Source organism: Nothobranchius furzeri, chromosome 12, assembly GCF_043380555.1.
Source record: "Nothobranchius furzeri strain GRZ-AD chromosome 12, NfurGRZ-RIMD1, whole genome shotgun sequence".
NCBI lineage: Eukaryota > Metazoa > Chordata > Actinopteri > Cyprinodontiformes > Nothobranchiidae > Nothobranchius > Nothobranchius furzeri.
The window spans coordinates 45,138,926-45,153,238 of record NC_091752.1 but is presented as its reverse complement, the minus strand read 5'-3'; the positions used below and the strand labels follow the sequence as shown (position 1 = coordinate 45,153,238).

Here is a 14,313-nt window from a genome sequence, read left to right as displayed (position 1 = left end):
TAACCAGGGAGGAGCATTAAGACCGGACAGGTCCTGAATCATCTGAACAGTTAATCTGGTCCAGACTCAAACCTTCATCTCGCCCCAGACACCCGTGATCTCAGACAGACGTTCTTTGATGGCCTTGGACTGCTCTGCATGTTCAGAACCTAACCGCTCCGCCTCCTTGCCCAGGTCGCTCAGCTTGTCCTCGATGGCCACCAGGTCCCGCTCCATCCCAGTCAGTTTTCTCTGCAGCGCCATGACGCCGGCCAGGTCGTTCCCGAGCTCCTGGGTCGACTCGATCACCTGCACAAGGTTCCAGAGTGATTACAGTGACAAAAACTCCTCCTTCCACCCAGTTCCTGGTTTTAAGTAATCGGATTACTTTGTAAACACCTGAATAAATCAAAAATACAAAAAAAAACATTTTAACCCTTTGATGCATAATGGTCACTACAGTGGACAGGTACTCAAAATTGTTATTTGTTTTTGCTATTAAGCACAGCTGTTGAAGACTTTATTGCATTTGAGCCCCTCCATTTGGACTTCAGTAAGCCAAGCCAACATATTTCATGCTCAGAATGCACGCTGTCCACCAAGGTGCATATGTAATAAATTATTTGTAAATTATAAAATTTTACAACAAATATTATTTGAAATTTGTTTTGTTCACACCTAAAGATGAATGGAAAAAATTGTTAAAAAAATCATGGTTGAAGATTTCATAATTCATGCATCAAAGGGTTAAAGGTGGATTATGGAACACAAACAACAAAGCGACCTCGAGTGTGGAGGTTGTAGTTGCAACAACAGAATAAGGTTACCAGATTGGGGGGGGGGGGGGGGGGGGTAGTAAAGTTCTGCTATGCTGGACTGGTTCTGTTTGGTACCTTAGTTTTCTCCTTGATCCAGGACTTGGTCTCGTTACACTCCAGGTGGTAGTTCTGGACTCCCAGAGCTGAGTTAAGGTTCTCCTTCTTCTGGTCCACCAGGTCTCTGAACTGACTCCATCTGAAACAGGCAGACTCCATCAGAACACCACTCAGGTTCTGACCTGATTCGGGTTTGATCCGAGTACCTGGTGTTGAGTTTGTCCTGCTGGGCTTTGATCTCCTTCTCACTGGGATGTCCACTGTGGACCAGCTGCCGGGCCACCTGGTTGACCACCGCGACCCGAGAGGCCTGACTGTTCATCTCTGGCTCCAAACTCTCAAACCTGAAGAGGCAGGAAGCATCAGATGAGCTCCTTGGTCGTGTTCCCTCTGCCGGCCCGACTCAGAGGAGGTCCGGTGGTGCGTACCGGTAGCCTGGCCTGCCAGACTCATCCTCTGTTCTACACAGAGAACTAGTCTGGTAACTCACGGGAAGAGAGGCACAAGAGGGGCGGGGCTAGCCAGCTTAAACATAACCAATCATCTTTCTTTAGAGGAAAAGCTTTCAGCACTTCTACTCGCTGCGGTTTTAAAGACGGGTCCAAGTCATTTAGAACAGAGGAAAGAGCCGCAGCCAACTCCGTTTCAGACGCCATCTTCGTTGTTTGAGCGTTGCGGTGTGTGATGTACGCTGCTCAGTGCTGAATGGCTCAGTTAGAATTCTCAGGGGGCGGGGTTATTTGAACTGGAGGGTTCCAGCTGGCCAGGCTAGCTTACCGGTGCTGGACGACCTCCAGGTCCTCCAGCTTCTCTGGGATCTCCGTGCTGTTGAGCCACTGCTCCTTCTCATCGATCCACAGCTCACAGGCACGAGCTTCACTCAGCATCTTGTAGAGCGACAGGGCGTCCTGCAGCGCCTGCTTCCTGAGCCGGGTCAGCTCCGCCACCTCCTTGTATCGCTCCTCGATACCCGCCAGCCGGTTCTGGACCTGCACACACAAAAGCACCAAGAGAACACCATCATGGACTGCAGAGAGCAGGTCTGTGGGCTCTGCGTCAGACCTGTAGCTCTACCTCCTCTGAGCCGGCCTTCTCCGGCGGCAGCGTCCGGGCCTGCTCGTGCAGCGCGTCGATGACGGGTCGGTAGCTGCCGATCTCCTCCGCCACATCTTTGTGTTTCTTCACCAGAGCCTGAGTGGAGAACTCATCGTGGCCCACGTCGACGCTGGAGACGATCCGGAGAACGTCCAGCATCCATGTGTCGATGTCGTCAGCATCAGCCTGCAGGGAGAAGATCAAACAAGGGCTCGGTTCAGCTGCTGGGAGTTCTGGTTGCTACAGAAGAGGAGCAAGTGAGGAGCCTTGACCTGGAACTGGTGCTGGTTGCAGGCTTCCTGCAGACGAGCCTTCCGAACAGCAGAGAGCCGTTCCAGAGCCGCCCACTGCTCCTGCACGAGAAGAGGGGAACTGCTTAGCTCCAATCAAATGAACCGTTTTCTGTCCTTTGGACCGCTGCAGCGTACCTGGATGTCCTGGATCCGCTCTTTGATCTTCTCGGCTCCAAAGTGGTTGTCGGCCACCAGCTCCTGGCCCTGTCTAATGGTCTGCTGCAGGTGGGCGGCTCGCCCGCTCATCTCATCTTCGAAGGCTTTGTGCTGACTCAGCAGTCTGACGGCACCCGTGAGATCCTTCCCGTAATCCTCAGAGGACAGGATCTGCTCCTTCTCCCTGATCCACCCTTCCTACAAACCACAAACGCTGTCGTCAGAGAGCACCTCGCCCGGAACGTCCAAATTATTCCTGATGCGCTTGAAATAAATTCAAACTTGGACTGAGTTGATAACCCTAACAGCGACGTTTCTGATTCACGGTTAGTAATCAGTGATCAGACCTCCTCGGCCATCTCCCAGAAGAACTTCCACAGGCGTCGGGACTCCTCGAGGCGAGCTCGCCGCTCAGCTGCCAGCTGAGTCAGCTCCTGGTAGCAGAACTCCATGTGAGTGACCCGGTCCCTGATGATCTGAGGATCACAGGGTTTGTAACCTGAAGAGGAGGAGGAGGAGGAGTGAGACAGAAACTCGGGACCGAAGACAGAGATCACAACAACGGCTCTGCGGTACCGTCGGTGTCTGCAGCGAACTTCTGAGCGTTGCTGTTGACGTTTCGGACCCGGTCGGCCTGGATGCCGATGTCAGCCTCCACCAGAGCGTGTTTCTGCAGCAGGTCCTCCACCCCCAGCAGGTGTTTCCCATAATCCTGGGAGAGCAGCAGCATCTGCAGACCAGGAGAGGGTCAAAGGTCAGTTATTTATTAAAGATGAATCAGATGTTTTCCTCTGCAGAAACCAAACTGACGACTCACCACGTGGTCATCGGGTTAGGGTTAAACATTTAAACACTGAGATGGAGCGTGTTTAGGATGAGGGCTCGTCTGAAACACCGTTTCTCTAAACGCTGGTACCTTCATCTCGTCCATCCAGTCCATGATGTAGAGCATCTCCTGGAAGACTCTCTGCAGGCCCAGGTTCTGCTCCAGCCTCAGTCTGCGGGCTTTCAGCAGCTCCAGCAGGTACTCCCACAGACGGATCACGTTGTCCTTCCTGGCCGTGATGCGTTTGATGTCATGGTAACTCTCCGCCTCCAGCTCCTTCGCCACGGCAACCACGGCCTGTGTGAGAGTAGGATGAGATCAGAGATCTGACGCTGTCGGCGATGCAGAGCGATGAGGAGTCGTCTGACCAACAAGCAGGACAGTAGCAGGTGGTGGACTCACCTGGACTCGCTCCTCGTAGGCGGCGATGTCCGTTTCTATGGCTTCGTGCTTCTTGGTGGCGGCTTCAACAGCTTGGAGGTCAAATCCAAAGTTATCCTGCGGACACAGAGGAGAGGAGACACATGAGAAAACAGGGAGCCCAGAGACTGGTCCTGGTGAGCAGCACCAGGTGAGTTTTACCTGTGAGACCAGTCTCTGGTTCTCGCTCAGCCACGTCTCCCTCATGGCGGCTTTACGGTCGAATCGCCGGGCGAGCTGCTCTAGTTTCTCCTGACGAATCAGCTCTGTCCTCAGCGCCAGCTCACGCTCATGCTCCGCCTTCTCCAGACGCTCCCACGCCTACAACAAACGCACACCCACAGGGCCAAAATGAGCTGGTAACCAGACGCGCACGGTGAGGTGCTCATTCTGAGGCCGAACCCCGCAGCTGCTGCAGAGTCCGTCCATCACGGCTCGGCTGAGCCTACCTTGTTGATGTCAGAGATGAGCTTCCCCTCTCGAGGAGTGTAAACCTTCTGATTGTTGGCTCTCATTTTACTCTGGATGGTGAACAGAAGAACCTCCAGGTTTCCTTTCTCTGTGAACCTGAACAAACATGAAACGTTTTCTGGAACATGGAAACAAACTCAGATCTGGAGATAAACCTGCAGCTCGGAGCCTCTCACGCCCACCAGCCTCGCTCCGTCTGAGGTGAGTTCTGTTGTTCAGTTCAACAAGTTCACGCAGACGTTCAGCCTATGAGCGCCAGGAGCTGCAGGTTCGAACCATCATCTACTGACTTTGGTGGTTTCTCCACGGTCCGGTAGGTGTTGAAGGCCTGCAGCTGCTGCTGGACTCCAACCAGAGAGTTGGCGAATTTCCTGTTGTTGAGGATGATGATGGTCTGTTCGATCCACTCCAGCAGGTCGGACGCCAGAGACTCGTACTTCTCAATCATCTTCTCCGTCTCAATGGCATTATCCAGAACCTGCAAGACACAGCGGAGGGAAAACTCTCACCAACCCGAAGCAAGGATTTAGTTTAGCAGAAAGCAAACGGGCGTTTTTCTAAACAAACAGATCCACATGGTTATCTGTGTCAAGTTCCTGCCGTACTTCCTGGAATGACAGTTCTTCGTGTCTCATCATTAGAATTCCAGATTAAATCCCACTCCAGAAATTCAGAAACACCGGACAAGATTAAATGACCCCTCTTAGTTTCAGAAAGATCGGAGTTTGTTTCCTGACCGAACTTCACATGTTTTAATGTGACAAGTAGAACATTAAATAAAACCTCTTTATTCTATTCAACAGCATCCATCTAACCTGAACAGGTTCCTGTTTAGTTTATTTAACCATCGATTTCCTTTAAAACAGCAGTTTTAATCTAAAGGTTCCAGATCGTGTTATTTTGAACCTATCAGAGCAAAGCCAGGCCCAGTATGCCATACATCAGGGGTGGGCAATCCCAGTCCTCGAGGGCCACTGTCCAGCAGATTTTACTTGTTTCTCTGCTTAAACGCACCTGGTTTGAATCTACTAGTGATTAACAGGCTGCTGCAGAGCCTGATGAGCTGCTGAACAGGTGATTCATCCAGGAATCAGGTGTGTTGGGGCAGGTAAACAACTAAAACCTGCTGGATAGCGGCCCTCGAGGACCACGATTGCCCACCCCTGTCATAAATATTACTGAGATGTCATTTATCCTAAGTGTGACTTTTCATCAGCCTGAGTTTAAACCCGGTTTCAGAGAGACTCCGCCCACGCCCGCTCTGGCTGAACTGCTGTGCTGCTACGGTGGTCCAGTGGTTGAAGCACCTGCCATCCCAGTTTTGCCATCAGCACACTCGCTGTCACAGAGCGCAGCTTCCTCTGCCCCCCGCAGCCAAACACTACTGAACCATCATTATTAGGTGAATATGTGAAATTTCCACCAACAGAAAAGGAATCTCATGTTTTTGTGTGGTAATCGTTATGTTTGTGAGCTCATCTCCTCTCAGCTCTCAGATGACAGAATAAAGGTTTTCACTTTTCATCTGATGGTCTAAGTATGTAAATTGTTTTAGTATAACTCCGGTTTGACTATTAACAGAAATAGAAACTGGTGTGTAGGTTATAATCCGCATTTTAAACATAAATTGAGACCAAAGCTCAGAGAGGCGGAGTCTTGCTGCTGCGGCATCCCAAAAGTGTGTTTTCATTGGTCGGTTGCAGACAGGAGTCGTTTTCAAGGTTTTCAAGCACGCTTGTAGATTGTCGGAGGCTGTCTTTGGTTGTGAGATGGCTCAGAAAGCTGTCGCAGAACCGTCAGACTGGACGACCATATGTAAATCACTCTCACATTCACCTTTTTTTTTTTACACGATTCTGCTCCCGACGAGGGATCTGCCTAAGAAGGCTGCAAATCGCACAGTGTAATCCGGGCTTAAGCCACATATCCTGTACCAGCCAGAGGTGGCATGTTTCAGACCAGACTCGCTTCCGGGTCAGGAGTATGGCCTGATGGCGAGATTAGTTTCCATTAAAGTGACGGTGTGTATTTTACCTGGCAACAGCGGGCAGCACAAACCTAAATCATTGCAATCTAGCAGTATGTTTGTGTTCAAGTGAGATGTTACCAACGGATGGCCACTGGGGTCACAGCCTAGTGTCTTCAGACTCAGGCTGATGGAGGAGTGTCGTAGCACAGTTGTTTTGCACGTTTGAAGGAGGATTTGGATGGATCGTTCTTGCTGGTGGATCGTTCAGCCCATGGGAGGCTTCATAAAAGGTTTTATTGGAATTTCCTCCGTAAACGACCGCAAAATACAAAAGAGATGATTGCAGGCGACCATTAAACAACTTCAATGTCTGTAGACGTTGCAGTGTTTATAAATTGGGGATTTCATCCGTAAACTTTTGTGTAAGTGTACAAGCCATATTTGTTTTTGCTACACAGGCTAGCGCATGCACACAAAGATGAAAGAAAACGTCAACAAAGATCCTCCTGTAGCCGCCAGTGTTAAGTGAGTTCATAGAGCCTTCATGTAACCTTCCTGTCGAGGGCATCAGTAAATGCTTTTTGTCCATATAGGCTCCTGTAGAAGGAAACATGGCATCACCCAGAAACTTAGACCGACTTGTATTGTCAAGTGCAACGAAGGCCAGGGGCGTGTCCAGGGAGTGGCCTGGGGTAGCACATGCCACCCTTAGAATCTGATTGGCCACCCCACTAAGTTCCAGTTTAAACTGACTTTACATTGTCGACAAAAGGCTTGGGTTGTAAACTCCAAAATAGTGTGTGGTTGCATGCACCTTTAACATCGTCTTCTAGCCCAGGCCTACAGATCATTTCTGTAGTATTAATATTACTTATTATTTTATCATATTCACATAAATAGTATTGAGCCCCACTCAACTCCAGTTGGCGGCAGTAATGCAACAAGAAGTGACTTGCTAACCACCACAAAACTAGAAGATGAATAGAAAAAAATGGTGATTGTGCAATGTGAAACTCCGAAATTCACTAGAAAGTAAATAAATAAATAAACGATTTGTGTAAATAAATAAATAAGCATAACCATTGGTGCCACCCATGCATAAACAAGTGCCCCACATGGGCCACCCCATTTTAAAAGTCCTGGACACGGCTCTGACGAAGGCGCCAATATATTTCAAAGCCTGGGCATCATTGTATTCATTTTCAACAACATTTCAACATCTCCAGAGATTAACGGTAAAAACGGTACATTGTCCATTTAAGGCTTTAAAGGATTTTCAAAGTAAAAGTCAAAATGTGCAGCTGAAACAGGAAAATGCATGAAAGCAGCCAAAAACGGGTCTGATTTTTTTCATGAGGAAATAACAATACCACATGGCAAAAAGGTCCAAACGTAAAAAAAAAAAAAAAAAGGATAAATAAATTAATAACTAGAAAAGCTCTGAAAGTAGATTTTGTGTGATGTGGGATTAGGAGGGCCTGCTCAAGACAAATGAACATTATGGAAAATTAATTTTGCAGATGAATGATAATGGAATAAAAAACTAAAATAAGCAGAAAATGATCACAATAAAAGAAGTTTCATTCATGAATGTAATAAATACAGTTTTATGATTAGATTCTCTAAATGGATTTCATAATTGTTAACGCATCAGACTTTCATCTGAACCACAAACAGAAACAAACCAAGCCTAGGCTCGGCCCCGTTCTGATGCGGGTTTAAACCGGAGGTGTTGTGAGTCATTCTGTTACCTTGCCGATTCTCTTCCCCTCCACCTTCAGTGCCTTCATCTTGGAGAAGTAGTGGTAGTAGGTGACCACGTAGGTGATGATGGATTTCTCATCAGGGTGGTCCACGCTGATGTCTACACACACACACACACACACACACACACACACACACACACACACACACACACACACACACACACACACACACACACACACACACACACACACACACACACACACGCATTAGAAACAAATATACTGACAAATGCATTTAACAAACAGGGGTTGTGCATGTGTGTGTGTGCATGTGTGTGCGTACGTGTGTGTATGTGTGTGTGTGTGCATGCATGTGCGTATGTGTGTGTATGTGTGTGTGCATGCGCTTGAGTGTGTACGTGTGTGTATATGTGTGTATGCGTACATGTGCGTGCGTATGTGCGTGTGTGTGTGTATGCGCGCGCATCACCTTCGGGGTCCAGCAGCTTGGTGAGCCCGAGGTGATGCTCAGCCAGGTTGAAGGCATTCTGCAGGTTGTAGTGAGCGTTCGATTTCTTCAGTTTATCAAAGTCGATCAGGTCGGGCCTGGAGCAGACACAGGCACGATATTAATAAATAATGACTATAAACACTCATCTTCTTTTCTCCACACGGGTGAACGTTTAACTCTACATTATCGCCAGCCTCACGTTCTAACCAAGCCCCCACAATGCGGGTGAAAAATTGAGCCCAACCCGGAAGTACCAAAAATTGCAGTTCCACACTCATCCGCTGGGGGCTGGTGTCAGAAGCGAGCAAATCCTCATTGACTCCCATGTTAAAAATGTCAATTTCACAGCAGAAATAAACATGTTTACAGCCTGGTACCAAAACATGTTTTTGGTTTAAATGATCTAGTTTACACTCATGACAACTCTGAGGGGGCTGCATTTTTTCCTCACTCTTGTGTTTAAGTGTATTAAAGCCTAAAATTCTGTATAATTAATGAGCATCAGACCCACTTGACCACAGAGCTAGCTCCGTGGAAAGGCCTCAGTAGAGCCTCGGTCTGGCCTGGAAACTGCTCCGGGATTTTGAGTCTCTGCGTTTGTGTATTCTTTTTTGGATATTTTTTGTGCAATTGTTGGACAAAATGACTTGCTGTGGCATTAATTGCACTAATAGAGCGTCCAAGGAGTCTCCACTTCATTTTTTCGGTAAGTAAAATAATATTTATGTATTTTAGGTCACTGCCGAGCTGATCTTAGATTTTAACATGTACTGTTTAACCATGAAATTTAAATGTAATAGGGTAAAACCCAGAGCATTTAACATAATGCTGCACTTTAGAAAATGGGTTGAAATAACATGTCGGTGGAGCTGGGTTCCCACTATCGACTTGTGGAGCTCTCGGGAGACCTCTGTGTTCCACCCTTATCCCCTCCCCTGCAGCTCGGCGCATCTCTGTCTGATCGCGGCTTCTGTCTGCTGCGCGGGCTGCTGGTGTCGGTACAAGATCTGCTCGGGTGCAAGATCGGCTCGGGGTCCTTCGACTGCCGATGACGTCAAAGTACGGCAAACCGACTCGGACAAAATACACTACACATCTATACTGTTGGAAAGAATTTAGCAGTTTCGTTATTAAAATAATGTTTCTTAAGACATAAGTTTGTGTTTATAATGGTATTTGTAAAATAAAACACTATATTGTATTCATGATGTTGAACTCCTCTTTGAGCACATCCCTTGAAGGATCATAGGTATTAGCAACACCTGTGAAATTGAATTTGCAGGAAAGAAGTGTGTCCCGTTTATTGAAGTATTTTGTGTTTAGAGTTTTTGACGTCTTGTCCATGAGTAGTTCAGTTACGCTCATAGCTGCTAGCCAAAACTCTGGAGTTAAAAGTTTTCTGGCTTTACTAAAATACCTGTCTGTACTTATTTGATTGATGGTGGTTTTACTTTCTATTAGACTCCAAATGTAATCATTTGGCACGTTTCTAATTCATAATTTGTAATAATGTAATCGGTGATATTAGCATTAGCATTCCTATGGGGTTTTCCATGTATATTAGCATTGCGCTAACCACACGCTGCCAAATTGCAGCCTTTGCGATTAGAAAATCTCCTTTTGTCACATCGCAATTTAATTGCACATGCAGTTAATTGTTCAGCCCTAATATACATGCAGCTCTATGCTAAAAGTGAATTTTCAAAGAGGTAATGATGGATTTCTTTGTAAAAGTTGTCCATCTTTCCAATAGAAAGATTTGCCTGGACCAACGTAACGTGATTACGTAATTCCATAAGGTTCATGTTCAGCCAATCAACTACTTAGACGTCATCGGCAGTCGACGGACCCCGAGCCGATCTTGCATCTGAGCAGATCTTGTACCGACACCGGCTTTCAGCAGCTTTTGGGAGATCTCTGCGTTCCACCCGGTTTTATCCAGCGTATCTCTGACTCAGAAGCTCTGGTGTTGTGCACCGTTAACTCCGGTTGTAGCTAGGTTGCTACCTCCGTTAGCTTTGCTCCCACCTCCGCATTAGCTTTGGGTTAGCTTCAGGCTAGCTTGTAGCTAGTTCGACCGGGTGTCGTCAGTTGATCCCAGCCTTACAGCCACACCCTCAGCTCCACCTCTCTTCCCTTTTGTGGAATTGACTGGGCTTGACGGAACCTGTGACACGGTCAAAATGGCGGTGGCCACCGCCCATTTAGCCTCAAAAAAGTGTTATTGGAGCATATGGAAATGAAATGTCCAGTATATATGTCGATGGTTCTAACGGCCAGATCACCAGCCATCAAACTGAATGATCTAGTTGTGTTAGAATTCTGTCTAAGTTTAAGGAAGGATAATAAACAAAAGACACCTCTCTCAGTAAGAGAACTCTACTGAAGCTCCAGAACCAGCTGGTTATGAACAGATCGAGAACATTAACATTAGTGTCCGATCGCTTCTTCCTGTCGGGTCTGAAACGTCTGCAGGTGAACCTCCCACCTGTGTTTGTGGATCAGAGCGTTGAAGGCCATCCCGTCTCTCCAGCTGGTGGTGAAGTTATGGATGTTGACGTTTGGATATCTGGACCAGAAAAGGAAGAGAACTAATTTAGGAACAGGAGTACTGAAGGTTTTCCAGCTTGTCCAAGCCTTGGCACACAACATGAGAGATCTCATTGGCTCAGAGAACTGTCAATCAAACCGAGTGGGGTGGGGGTGGGGGGATAAAAACTGACCCAGCAGTTTTCATCTGACACCAGAGCAGCAGAGCATCTTTAGCAGACTTCTTCTCCTTGTTGTCCTCCGTCTCCACACTGATGTCCTGAATCTGAGACACAAAGACAAGAAACCTTTTAAATATTCTGCTGTTAGTGTTGTGCCGTCGTCTGGTACGTGGACAAAGCGGGTCCAGACAACGGATGGATATTTATATATTTATATACTAGCACCAACAGATGTTTCATGAGGAGGGTTTCCTCCTGAATCCTAACTTATGAGAAGTTCTGTTCTGCGTGTTTAAGATAAACGTGACCCTGTAGGTCCATCCGTCCTCCTCCGCTTATCTGGGGTCAGGTCAGGTCGAGAGGCAGAGGTCCACTTGGACCAGCAACTCCTGTCCCTGCAGGTCTGAGCTGGCATCAGCTCTCAAAACCAGAACTGGTGCATCTCTAGTTTTACCACAATTCTGAAACCGAAACTTTCCAAATAAAATGTTCACAGATTATAAAAAGCGTCCTTCGTCTAAAGAGCTCCCTTCCTTTCTGCTTGTTCACGTCTTCTAAACAAATTAAGGTTTTTTCTAAAGTTCTTCACCTCCTAAAGACAGACCCTGCTCTGGTCCACCAGCCTGGCTGGCTGAAGAAGTCCCTGCTCTCCATACAAATGTTGGGTTTTCACTAAAAACATCTCTACCGTCTGCAGATTTGGTCCCATAAACTCATCAGATTAACCTCCACAAACGTCTCACCTTCATGGATGGACCTCCATCAGCCGGAGTCAGGACATGGAACCAGCAGCAACATCAGCAGTACCACCAGAACCAGCCAGAACCACAGGCTCCATTCCGCCCTTGCTCCTCCAGCGCCGGATTTAAAAAGACTTTTTTAATCCCAGAAGCTTAAAAAAGCTAAATCCTTTCATCCAACTGTTCCTGAAGCTGACGTCATGAGAAATGAACCACTGCAGCGTACAGTAGAACCACAGAACCCAGCAGAACCGCTGTGTTATTATGTGAACCTGAAACAGAACTGTCCTGTTCTGGTCTTAAATCTGAGGTCCAAACAGACGAGGGAACCAGAAGAACACCTGTCCTGGGATGATTTAGCTACTAACACCAGCTGGCTGTCCAGAACCCTGACCAGAACCAGACCGAGAGCCCGCTCTACCTGGAAGCGAAGGATGATGGTCCAGATGAGGCCCAGAGTCAGTCGGTGGTTCCCATCCACAATGTCGTGAGAACCCATGTTCTCCAGGTGGACCCTCTGCTCCTTCAGGAACTGTAGAGCTTTATCAACATTCTCCAGACAGTGGATCCTCATCCGACCCTTCGTGGGTTTGGGCTGGAACCAGAACAAAACAAACAGGAAGTAAGATTAATGAATCCCAGAACCAGGAAAGTCCAAACACTAGAATCAAACATCTACAGACCCGACCCCTAACCAAACTTCTGCTTCGTCAGAGAGCCTTCTGGACCCAGTTCTGACCAGAACCTGTCTCAGCAGGTGGATCTACTAAAACTACACGTTGAGAGGTTTTATTGTCATGATGAATAAAGATCCAGCAGAACCACCTGACCCCTGCTTGGTCATGACAATCTGACCAGAACCAGACCCAGACCCGGGTCACTTCTAGATAAGCTCCTACACCCGATCCTCGTCTGTAATCCAACTCAGATTAAAACTGCACTTCAATACTAGAAAGGAAAAAAAATACTTTGTTTCTCATCAAATGTGTGCAAATGAAGTAAAATTAAATAAATTAAATATAGAAAAGAAAATCAAATCAAGTCAAAGATTAAAACATTAAATAAAAAATAGACAAAATAAATTAAATTAGATTAAATAAATGTTATTTATTAAAATAAAATATCTAATAACATGTAACACAGATAAATTAAATGAAAGATAAATAAAAACTCTAAATAAAGCTAAATAAAAATAAATAAAGAAAAACTTTACAAACTTTAAAGGTATATCAATCAATGTTTTTCTTCCGGGTGGATCACGTCAACCACTGGTCCGCAAAAATGTCATTTTCTGGTGAAGCCAATCCTGGGTTAGTTTTCACTTCCGGCGCATGCGTACCCTGTGCACCCCCGCGCTCTCATGGAAATCAGGAAGAGGCTAACGCGGTCCGGTCCGCTCCCCACAGACGTCGCTGTTGCCGGTTTTCTGCTCGAGAGGTAGGCTAACGCTCTGCATGCTAGTTTTAGAGCCTCTTATTACTCATTACAGCCGGCAGCTGCTTGTAAACGGGCGCTGGGAGAGTGTTGCGCAACGTGGAGAGGGCGGTTCTTTCCTGATATTCAGAAACATCGATTGTTATACCTCTAATGAAAAATAACGAAAGAAACAGAAAATAAAACCAAATCATCCTGACGTTGGACTGAACTCGGCTAAATATCCCAGACCACGACCCCAGGACCCTGAGCGGGTCTGGATCCTGGCATTGGGAACCTCGTCTGTAACCAACCACCTGCTGCCACACGGTGGCGCTGTTGGGTTCCTCTCTGACCCACATAGTTATGACTGAATTTCACCACAGCAGAACAAACGTTTCCACTTCTTCTGCTGCGTCTGGAGGCTTTGGCTCAACCCTCAAAGTTACTCAGTGACTCTTTTCACAACCCACAATCTCCATCCCTCTGGTTTCTATTCATTCTTTTAATCACTCCTCTTTTCTCCCATCGTTCTCTTCCGCCTTCAGCGGAAATGTGAGCAGGAACTGTCCGACAGACAGAAGAGGGATAAATGTGAATCCTGGCAGGCGGCGAGGCCGGGTTCATCTCAGTGTGTGTTTGACAGTCGGAGAAAAGACCGGAAGGCAGTGCAGAGGAGGAGAACAAGATGAGAGTCACAAGACAGAGGGGGGTTCTGGGTCCAACCGGGTTAAACTGTACGAGAATACGTCAGGACTTAGTTCCCGTCTCCATGGTAACGCTTTACAGAAACAACAAAAAAATCAAATAAAACCTGAAACATTTCTCTCAGAACTAATGAAACGTTAACCTTTAATGTATGTTCAATATTTTTATCACAAATTATTGATTAGATCATTTTAGCTGAAGTGCATTTTTTATGTTTTAGTTGTTAAAGTGATGCTCGTTTTTCAGAATAAAAGCCCTGCCAGTGACCCGACCCACCAGTCTCTCTCCAGACAGAACTTCCAGCAGCTTGATGAGCATGCGTCCATCCCTCAGGTCCATGTACAGGTCTGTGATTCTGCAGGAAACCCGGGACAGGTGGGAGTTGACCCACTTAGTGAAGGTCTTCTTCTGGACGGCCTCGCGCTCATCTAGAACAGAAC

At 46.9% G+C, this 14,313-nt stretch overlaps 1 protein-coding gene across 2 annotated transcripts in view; it reads right to left on the bottom strand.

Annotated features, from left to right (window-relative positions):
* Positions 1-14,313, bottom strand: part of LOC107396444 (spectrin beta chain, non-erythrocytic 1) — a 141,151-nt gene that overhangs the window by 27,110 nt on the left and 99,728 nt on the right. For both annotated transcript variants that reach the window (XM_054738516.2, XM_054738515.2), the window contains 20 exons: positions 14,150-14,301; positions 12,174-12,347; positions 11,025-11,116; positions 10,790-10,870; positions 8,281-8,396; positions 7,836-7,948; positions 4,406-4,593; positions 4,094-4,211; positions 3,807-3,965; positions 3,627-3,722; positions 3,315-3,521; positions 2,975-3,128; positions 2,746-2,897; positions 2,378-2,596; positions 2,222-2,302; positions 1,929-2,135; positions 1,632-1,843; positions 1,061-1,198; positions 873-993; positions 73-288 (listed from right to left, as the gene is read on the bottom strand). In XM_054738516.2, the coding sequence (XP_054594491.2) occupies positions 73-288; positions 873-993; positions 1,061-1,198; positions 1,632-1,843; positions 1,929-2,135; positions 2,222-2,302; positions 2,378-2,596; positions 2,746-2,897; positions 2,975-3,128; positions 3,315-3,521; positions 3,627-3,722; positions 3,807-3,965; positions 4,094-4,211; positions 4,406-4,593; positions 7,836-7,948; positions 8,281-8,396; positions 10,790-10,870; positions 11,025-11,116; positions 12,174-12,347; positions 14,150-14,301 (2,996 nt within the window). The remainder of the gene's footprint in view (positions 1-72; positions 289-872; positions 994-1,060; positions 1,199-1,631; positions 1,844-1,928; positions 2,136-2,221; positions 2,303-2,377; positions 2,597-2,745; positions 2,898-2,974; positions 3,129-3,314; positions 3,522-3,626; positions 3,723-3,806; positions 3,966-4,093; positions 4,212-4,405; positions 4,594-7,835; positions 7,949-8,280; positions 8,397-10,789; positions 10,871-11,024; positions 11,117-12,173; positions 12,348-14,149; positions 14,302-14,313) is intronic.